The 10,077-nt window shown below is 46.2% G+C and overlaps 1 protein-coding gene across 1 annotated transcript; it reads left to right on the plus strand.

Moving 5' to 3' along the window:
- Positions 1 to 105: 105 nt before the first annotated feature.
- Positions 106 to 7,094, plus strand: LOC112550064. Its single transcript, XM_025202408.1, has 2 exons — positions 106 to 661; positions 6,489 to 7,094. The coding sequence occupies exons 1-2, from the start codon at positions 332 to 334 to the stop codon at positions 6,789 to 6,791; spliced, it is 633 nt and encodes a 210-aa protein (XP_025058193.1). The 5' UTR covers positions 106 to 331; the 3' UTR covers positions 6,792 to 7,094.
- The last annotated feature ends 2,983 nt before the right edge of the window (positions 7,095 to 10,077 follow it).

Genomic DNA, 10,077 nt, shown 5'->3' on the forward strand with positions numbered 1-10,077 from the left:
GCGGGAGTAGGGGCGGCCCGGGCATGGCCGCGACCAGCTTGGAGCACCTTCATTTCTGTAACTCGCAGATGCGCAGTTGTCATTCCGGTTAAAACTGGATCGCAGTTTCTTTTTACTGCGCAGCTAGCTGAATGAACGTGCTAAAAGTTGGTCGGGCCCTGACCCCGTTCCGGGCGCTGTCTGTTTTTCTCTTGAGGACAGACAGGCGTCCGGCTCCGTATCAACAGAGGACGGAGTAGCAGAAAACCCATTGGCCGCACGTGCACCCCCTGTGTGTGGCAGTGTACCCCCTGCAAAAAGGCGCCTCCAACTCAGCTGGCGATGCTTGAAAATGGTTGCTGCTCGCCACCCCACGCCCTGTCCTCACTGCCAACACCGCCAGCAGCGTCTGCGGGTGGTCCCCAATCGCCGCTGGGCACCACCAGCACTGCCAGTGGCATCTGTGAGTGGTCGCCAACCATCCGTCGGAGCTCACCACCACCCCACCCTCCCACTGCCAACAGTGCCACAGCCGCCTACAGGAGCTCATCGCTTGCTGCCACGACACTCCCACTGCCCACAGTGCTGCCACCGCCTGCTGGAGCTCACCATGCCCCCCCAGCCTCCGGGGGCATGCAGCATTCATGAAAAAAACAGAATGTCCTTGCAGCTCGCCTTGAAGGTACAAGCACACTTAGATGTGGGTTGTCTGTAAAGTTGCCCGCCTTCTGGGGCAGTCCAGTCGCTTGGATGCTCCTCGTTCAGCACAAGGAGTGCCATGCAGCTTTTAGTGACCCTGGCATGTATTGTCCCCCATGCAGGTCCCACCTTATTCAGCCCCCAGGATGGACAAGGCTTGTCCAGTGCCTAATTTGCTCTAGGTCATTTGGTAGGTCTCCCCCGCCATCCATGCTGCAGGAAATTCAATTCACACCCTGTTTCCTCATGGTCTCTCCTCATCCTGACAGCTTGGCCAGTAGACAGAAGGACTGGCCATCCCAACAGCCCTAAGACAACGGGTAGTGTCTTCATTTTACAGTGGAGGATGTAAGGCACAGAGAGATTCAGGTGAAAGAAAAGGTATCATAATTTTCAGGGCTGGTTTTTAGAAGTCTAGGGCTTGATTTTTCAGAGCACTTCATGTGAAGTAGCACTTTGTGTGTGTAAGGCACCGGTTCCCACTGGTTTCAGGTGCACATATGAGAGCTCCACACAACTGCAAATCAGACTAGGGTCTCAAGCCAAGCACCCCAAAAATGAGGGACAGGCAATTAGCAACTACCTGTGAAACCTTCGGTTGCACTGACTTCCCTAGCATCATGGGCACAGGCAGGCAGAACCCGGGGCAGAGTTCTGCTCTTAGCCATGAAACCAACTTCTCTCTCTCTTTCTCTCTCTGTGGTCCCCTACCTCATTCAGTATACACCTTCCCACTTCTGTCAGAAATGAGGCAGGGTTTAAGCAGACAACAGCCTCCTTCACTGCACAGCCCTGGGCTATCCAGACCACTGCCCATCCTTTTCACTGAATGAATCAGGGATCTTGCGGCGAAAAACACCACTGGGTCACATAACTAAAAACAGTGTCATGCCTGTGCACTATAATTTGTCTGATTTGTTTTTTGAGGTTTTTACAAAGAAAAGTGGGGGGAAAGCACAGAAATTATATTGTGCAGCACCATCTAGATGCCCACATGCCATGGGCAGGGTTGGGACATGTAGATGGACTGCCCAGACCTATGCCATGGGAGTTACTGGAGCACCTGATAGCATTCTTTCAGTGGACCAGCCACTAGAGGGGGATGAGAAACATGCTTTACCAGTGAGTTTCACAGATCTTTTCCTAAGTGTAGAGACCTGAGAACCTATTCCAGGTTTTGGAAGGAAGCGGGGCCATGGCAGGCACAGCTCCTTTTGTTCCTGTTCATCAAGCCTGGCTGATCTTCCCATGTCTCCACCAGCTCTCCCCAGCTGGATCAGTCCCCCTTCTCACGAGCCCCTAGGAACAGTTTGTCATTTAAGGTTGTCTGTCTCAATCTACACTCCTGTTCCAGCTCTTGTCCCACCTATATTGCAGTCAAGCTATTCTCTTCTCCTATACGTACCTCCCCCTGCTCTACATCTCTTTGTTGCCCCTCCTCTGTACTTTAGGGAAGGTATTCTCTATATCAGAGGTCAGCAACATTTTTGGGCAGAGTGCCAAAAACACCCACAACTTCAACTTGTAAGATGTTGGTGTGCCAGGGATGGATGACAGGGGAGCTATGAGGGGCCCAGTCCTTGCTGTTGCCATGTAGCCCCGGCCCCTTCTACGCCATCCACCCTGAGGCATGTGTGCCAAGCAAAATGCCTTCGAGTGCCACACTCTGGCACCCGTGCTGGGGGTTGCCTACCCCTGCTCTATATCCTGCATGCTTCCTTGGTACGGTAGGGGTTGACTTAAAGAGCACAAGAGAGACAAGCTCTCTGCCCTCAGCACTATACAGTCCTGCTCAGCTGCAGCACCATTGGGCTGGAACATGTTCAGTGCAGATGGGATCTTCTGAGAATTTAGCCGCCAGACTCCTAATCAAGATTTTGAAAAGGCTCGTATAACTTAGTCAAATGTGAGAAGCCTTTCTTCAACAGCAAGATGCACATCTCGGTACCAGGGTTGCCAGCGTACCAAATTTCAAGCTTCTGCTGCAAAACAGATCATCAGAGTTTCTCAACAAAAGAGGCACAAGCCTTTTTAAACATGTATTAAGCAACATATTTTCCTCTAGTCGCAATCTGTTAATCATTTTACATGAAATGTGCTTCCACTGCCCATCAAAAAAATCACACTGAGTTCATTAAGAGACAGACATCTTACCTGGAAATGTCAGCTCAACTAGTTAATGCTTGCTAACAGGTACAAACAATTTAAAGCAGGCGGTTGTGATGGAGATTGTCAAACAACCTTAACTCTAGATAACGCTGCTCCCATCCAGAGTTGCATCCTTATGAACTTCTTGTGCTAAAAAGTAACGTTTGGAAGGCATTAATTTTAGTTGCCTTTTAATGACTGAGAAGGAAAATGTAGTAACAAATAATGGGCCACTTCTTTTTGGATCATTATCAAGTGCTTTGCTGACCAGAAGCAATTCACTGAGTAGAGCCAGTGCTTAACATCTTCGCTTTGTGTGCTGTGCCGTATAGAGGAAAATCAAGTTTGTTACACAGAAATTGCTCTTTTGAGTCCATTTCTCCCCCTCATTTATATTCATACTGTCTTTTAGGAGTATGCCATACAATGCTATACAAAATCCCCTTTTGTGTTTGCAATTTAAGGGGGGAAGATATTGTCTGGAACAAATGAACTACTAGTATTAATTGTTTTCAACCAAATTATAAGGAAATCTGCAGTATGTGGGACCTAAAGAAGAAAAATATTTATCCTAACTCTATATGGCTTGTAGTTGGACTGTTCTGGCACTATATATTTCCCAGTATTTCAAAGATTTCCTTTCAGCTGCATATAATTGTCATCAGACTGCAAGGAATCTTCATGCGTTGACCTATATACGCTCATTCCAACCATTAGCTGGATTTGAATTTTGGAAACTCTGTAAAGTAAACAACTTTATGAGAGAAAACATAACTAAATCTATAAAACAAAGACTGATTTATAGTCTCAGGAAATTCAGAAGTGGGTTGAAGGTAATAAAGTAAACGCTAGAATGTGTTCTATCTAACGAGTTCAAAAAAAGTCCAGAGGGACTGGAGACAGGAGTTGCAAAATGAGGCTGGTAACTATACCAAAAAGCCATGGAAAAGGATAACACAAAATAAATTAATAGATATGCCAAAGTTCCCAAATGTCTGCATTTTGCCCTTACTTCAAGGGAACTGCAGTAGAAATACCCCTAAATGACATTGCTACACCCACTGGGAAACCCAGATCCAAAAATACTACTTGCATGACAGTGTTATTAACAGAGCTGGAGACTTGAAGTGGGAAGTTTAAAAAAATGAGGGAAAGGAACAACTTTGAAATAATTATAATAGTTTCACACTTTTCCAAGAAAGACTGACAAAGTGGATTTCTTCTCTGAACATTTTCCTTGCATTTTTTTCACTTTTTTCACCCGTTTGTTTCCAGTAGGAAAAAGGAAATAAATGAAAAGAAGTAACATGTTTTAGCTCACTTTCCTCTTTTTCTGGAAAAAAGAAAGTAAATTAAGAAAAGCGGGGAAATAGCAAGTAGAACTTTCCCCATTATTTCAACAGCAAAATTCTGTTTTATTCTATTTGATATTTTTTCATTTAAAAATCCCATTTTTTGTACCTGGGCATAGTTCCTAACTCCATTCCCAATCTGTGTTAATTAAACATCATACCAATAAGATTTCTGAGGGCTGGGCTGTGTTCCACTCTCAGTAAGGGGCACCATGTAGTTAGTTGTACTTTCTCTTGGCACAAAACAAGGTTTAAATGATCAGTTTGCTAGTCACTGTGCATGTCTACATGTGCATTAATGCACTTTTCCTAATGTGCATTAAATTTAGTACCTCCAGTATGAGATATTATATAAATGAAGGCTGCACTAATGTGCAGTAGCGCAAGCACACACTTTTTAGGTGACACACAATGCACAGTAGCCTATTCTACTGTGCATTAGCATATTAACACTTTTTTTACACATTGCTTTAAAGCACAGTAGAATAGGCTACTGCACATTAAAGTACACATGTAGACATGCCCACATTGTGGTTCCCAGTTTCTTCCTTCAGCCACAGAGCTTATTCTTCCAGCTCTTTTCATTACAACTAGCCCACTAGCCCTTCTCTCACCATATTGACTCACTTGTGATGACTTTTTTTTAAATACAATAGATTTCTATATAGAGAGAGTTATATATATATACATCCTCTATCATAACCTTTCCATCACACATCTTAAACCGCATTAAGAAGCCAGCGCTCCCATTACAATAAACGCACCCACTCCCCTGTGCCCCCATGCACCTGCCCTCTAACCTCCCCTAACCCAAAAGCAGGCCCTTAGTCCAAGCCCGAACTGGGGGTTTACATTCTCAGTTCATTCACTGTCGATGTTGCTGTCACGTCTGCTGCTGCTGATCCTGTTGTAGTCCTTCTCACTGTCTCCAGGTCTAGTTGCATCTTTGGCCTCTTAGTTCTCCCTGTCCACTTCCGTTCCTGGTGGGTCTTTGAACAACCTGTGCCAGGTGTTGCTTTTCCAGGTGGAGTTGGTTGCATCTTCTCCGTCCTCTCTCACCAATTTCCAGTAGTAGGACTGGACTTCACTCAGAAACATTCTAACATAGTCTGTTCCCTTGAGCTCAGAGTGCCTGTATAACAGATGGTTCCTACATTGCCACAGGACACTTCTGACAAAGGACACAAACTGGTCAAAGTGTGTTGTCTAGAACCCCTGCTGCTCAGTCAGATGTCTATACAGCGCCGCCTCCCTTGGCATTAACCTGACTCCTGTCACTCCTTCAAGGAGCCAGCTTACCTTTTCCACACACCCTTGGCATATGGGCAGTGCCACAGGAGGTGGTCAGTGGTCTCCGTTTCTTCTTGGCAGGTTTCCCTGGGGCAATTGGGTCGAATCCCTCATCCCTCACTGTACCTCCACGCCCTCACTGGGAGTACTCAGTGCGCTATTAACCAACTCAAGTCCCTGTGGTCCTTGAGGAGGTCCTTGTGGAAGATCTGGTTTCAGATGGCTTGGCAGTCCTCATCGGAGAGCATCTCCATGGTTGATAGCCTGTCTCTGTCCCTGACTACCTTAAGTATCTTTTTGTGGTTGGACATAGTCGCTGGGCTTTTCTTCTGTAGCCCGTACTTGCTCCAGAACTCATTCAGGACCCTGTAGAACTAGGGATGCTCCATGGTCCACGGTCTTTGGTAGTTGGTGTGTACCCCCCCGCCCCCAACCGTCTCACGAGGTGACCTGCAAAAACTTTACTAGACAGGCTATTTTGGTCTATGGCCTGGTCACCAGCTTGCAAATCTGGCTCTTGTACCAGGCCCACAGGAACAAGTGGATGTCTGGCATCCCCCTGCCTCCAGCCCGTTTCTTTTTGTATAGGGTCTTCCTTGCCACCTTCTCCATTCAGGATCCCCAGAAGAAGACGCACATGGCTTTCTGGATTCTGTGGATGATACGCTTTGCAGGGGGGGACTCTAGTGCAGTGTACAGAAGCACTGGTAGCAAAACCGCCTTTATGAGTGCCACGCGCCCAACCATGGAGAGGTGGCACCTGTGCCACATACTCAACCTCTGCTTCACCTTGGCCTTCTTCTTCTCCCAGGCCCTTCTTCCACTCAGCTCCAGGTCAAATTCCACCCCAAGGATCTTGACCCTCTTGTGGGGAACCAAGACCCCCAGGGTCTCCAGGTCTCTAAGCTCACCCACAGCCAGCCAGGTGCTTTTGCTCACATTGAGCTTGGCCCCCTCTGCCACTTTGTAAATCCATGTGTGCCACAGAGTTCTTTCTACTGCACTCTTATTCCTACACAGGATGTTCAAATTGTCCATGTAGGCCAGGACCTTGGCCTGTTCCGTACTTCCTCTGGGGATCTGGACTCTGTGCATCCTGGAGTCCTGCCTGATGCGCTGACCCAGGGGTTTGATGGTGCAGATGAAAAGGATCATGGAGAGGAGGCAGCCCTGATGGACCCCCAACTCTATTGCAGTCCGCTCACTCAAGAAACCATTTACCAGCACCTCGGTGCTTACATCTGTGTACAGAGTCCTTACCCAGCTGGTGAAAGTCGGAGGGACGCCCATCTGCTGCAGGGTCTCAAAGAGAAACCAGTGTGACACTCTGTCGTAGGCTTTTTCCAGGTCCATGTTCAGCACCACCATTTTCTGTCCGCTGTCTCATTCCAAATGAAGCACATCTCTCAGTTGCAGCAGGTCCTGGTACTACATATGACTGGTCCTCATGGATGATGGCACTTAGGACAAGACTTTGGCCAGCAGTTTATAGTCAAAGTTCAGGAGGGTAATGGGCCTCCAGTTGTAAAACTCCACTATATATCCCTAAAAATACTACCTGATATGCGTCTCCTTTTATTGCCCTCACTGTAGCCAGCTTCCTATCTTTGTGATTAACTCAATAAATACCTGCCATATTTTCACCTCCATCCTGCCGACTCATATTTTCCATGCTAAATGCAATCTTCCTGTTTATCCAAGTAAAGAGAAATGGACAATAGTTCTTAACAACCTCCCCACCCCACCCCCATTAGTAAATGGCAGATTTGGGATTTAAAACAGTTTGTGCTATAGTTTTCTTAAACAAGCTGTAATTAGAAACTGTACCACAGATATTGCCTGCCAAAGTTGTCTCATTGTCTAGCCAAACACTTCTTTCAACATGCAATGCAAAAGGGACACACATTCCTATACTCCTACTTCTTCTCAGGATGGCTGGGCAGTGGGCGTGGAAGCCAGATTTCCCTTCCCATTGGTTGTTTCCCTTTTATGGAGATCAGGTGCTGAGTCCCCAAAGAAATAAATCATATGATTTCTGGTTATTCCTACAGTAGGTTAAAAATCTCCTTGCTATATTCTTTGGCAAGGTTATGAAAATATGCAAGAGCAAGTGTTGGAGGATGATACTGATCCCAGCAGTGTTTTGGCTTGGGTATGAACAGATCTGAGTTTCTTCATCTTGCCAGCAGGACCTGAACTAGAGGAACTAAAGAACTCCTACTCCCTTTTGTCTTCTGATATTTATTAAACAAATTATTTTAACCATGGGAACAGAGTCTCTTCGTTCAGAGTCTCACTTGCCAATCAGAGTCCCTGTTTGCCAAGGAAAAAGAGAGTAGGATGAGGAGAAGCATGTCACGGCAAGTGTGGGAAAGTGTATTTATCATTTTTTTCTTAAGGACCCTCTCGAGCAAAAATAAAAGAGCTATATCCCCTTGCCTCTGGGTTCTCCATCAGGGGAAAAAATGACGCACATTCTGTCTTGCCTTTACTTTCCCATTTAGTTCAAACAGATGGTGAGTGGTGCCTGCTGCAGTAAAGGCTGACTTCCAATTCATGCTGTAACCCCCACCCGCCAGCCTCAGTCCAGGTGCTTGTGACTTTCTTCAGCAGATTCCTCTTTAGGCTGGCATTTCTCTCTCTCCTTGAAGGAGACTGTTTTTAAAGCTCAGTCTAAGTTGGCTCAGTCGTTCTAGACTTGTTGAAGAAAAAAAAAATTCCCTCTTCCAATACCACATAGCTTGAATGGACATTTTGTGATCAAGATGGTGCCAGACTGTGACTTGCTATTACATATCTCTGGGCACGTCTACAAGTGCACTTTAATGCACAGTAGTCTATTTTACTGTGCATTAGCGTCATGTCAAAAACCATGCTAATATGCTAATGCACAGTTAAGATAGGCTACTGAGCATTAAGAGTCACTAAAAAAGCATGCACGTTCGCTGTTGCACATTAGAGCAGCCTAATGCACATTTATTTAGTATCTGACATTAGAGGACTGCAATTCTAACACTTCAGAGTAGATTCAATTAATTGAGTCTGCTGGTGCCCGTGCAATTGCTGTGCTCCAGCAGCCTCCTGCGTCTCGTGTATCAGCAACCCCACACTTCAAAATGGCAGTGGGGGTGCTTGAACTAAAGCTCATCAAACAAGCTTTAGTTCAACTGCTGCCACCGCCATTTTTTTATGCAGGGACGCTGATACAGGAGACTTAGTGGTGCTTTGATTAGAGCGGCTCTTGGAGCCACTGTAATTAAAGCACAGCCCCCCCGAATCCCATGCAGAAGTGCCCAGATATACTAAATTTAATGCACAGTAGCAAACGCACATTAATTAATGTGTAGACATGCCTTGTGAATGGGAGTTAGACCACCCAAGGAATACCCATGCTAAAGTAGGGACTAGAGATTTAGCTCCATCCAAACCAGGGCTAAGCTACCCCTTAGGCTGTAGAGGACTGGAAATTAACCGCTCTCTATATAAGGAAACTCTGGATTAACTATGCCCAAGAGCTAGGAGGTGAACAGGATGGGACAGTGATTCTGAAGCCACGTCTACCTAAATACATTCACCTTGTTCCAGAACAGGGTCCACAAACATGTTCCAGGTAGGCTGTTTGGTAAACCAGAATCTAGTAACTGCATCTATGGGGCAAACTGGGTGGGGGCATGGTGAGCTGATTAGTTAGACACAGCCTGAGTCACCCACTATACCTGCCCTGGACATGCAGGGGTATGCAGTTGCTACAGCAAAAATAGCAGTGGCACAAATTTCTGCCGCTGTTTTTTGCTGCTGTGCATGACCCTGCATGTGGGGTTAGGGTGGACAAATTGTCTTGGGTGAGTAAGGGAGGCTGGGGCCAGCACCTGTGCTGGCCCCCGCAGCCTTACCTGGGGTCCTGGGGGCCTCCCAGGGCAGCCTGGCTGGCAGCCAAGCATGGTATCAACTGACCAGGTTCTGGTTTCTGGTGGCTCACGCTGCTGCCATCAAACCCAAACTGCTCTGAGGCACTGCAAAGTGCACGTGAGCACTCATGGAAACATGCCTTTAGCATCCCTATATGCTGGCCTTTACTCAAGATTTAGCACCAAAACTGCAGCAAGCCCACTGCTAAGGCACAAATAAACCCAGAAACATAATACTTCTCTGCTCCTGTAAATGTTATCAAAATCCAAGGTTCAAGTAAAGCTTGAATTAAAGTAGCCCAGCTACCTTAAACTTACCATCATGTGAACAGGCTAGTGGTGCATAACTTTAGGCAAATTTCCCTCTCTGATTTTGTTAGAAATATTATTCATTGTGTATCAGTTTGATCACTCCAAAACATGTTAGGTGCTTCCTAGGGATAAGTCAAGTCCCTACCCCAGAGTGTTTACATTTAGAAAAGACAACAAATAAATAGACCAGAGGGAAAGGACAAAGTTTGCCAAAATGTGGTTACTAATCTGATCCCAGTTTAACATATCCTTGCTGGAAAAAAAAGAAATGTGAAACGCTACCCATCTTTTGTCATGAGGGTTGGTGGTGGTCACACATAACTGCCAGTGGTTATAGGCTTTTTCACAGTGGCCATCTCCTGTACCTCTACAGGCAGACAGCTCTCTGT

Source organism: Alligator sinensis, unplaced genomic scaffold, assembly GCF_000455745.1.
Source record: "Alligator sinensis unplaced genomic scaffold, ASM45574v1 scaffold560_1, whole genome shotgun sequence".
In the NCBI taxonomy this organism is placed as follows: domain Eukaryota; kingdom Metazoa; phylum Chordata; order Crocodylia; family Alligatoridae; genus Alligator; species Alligator sinensis.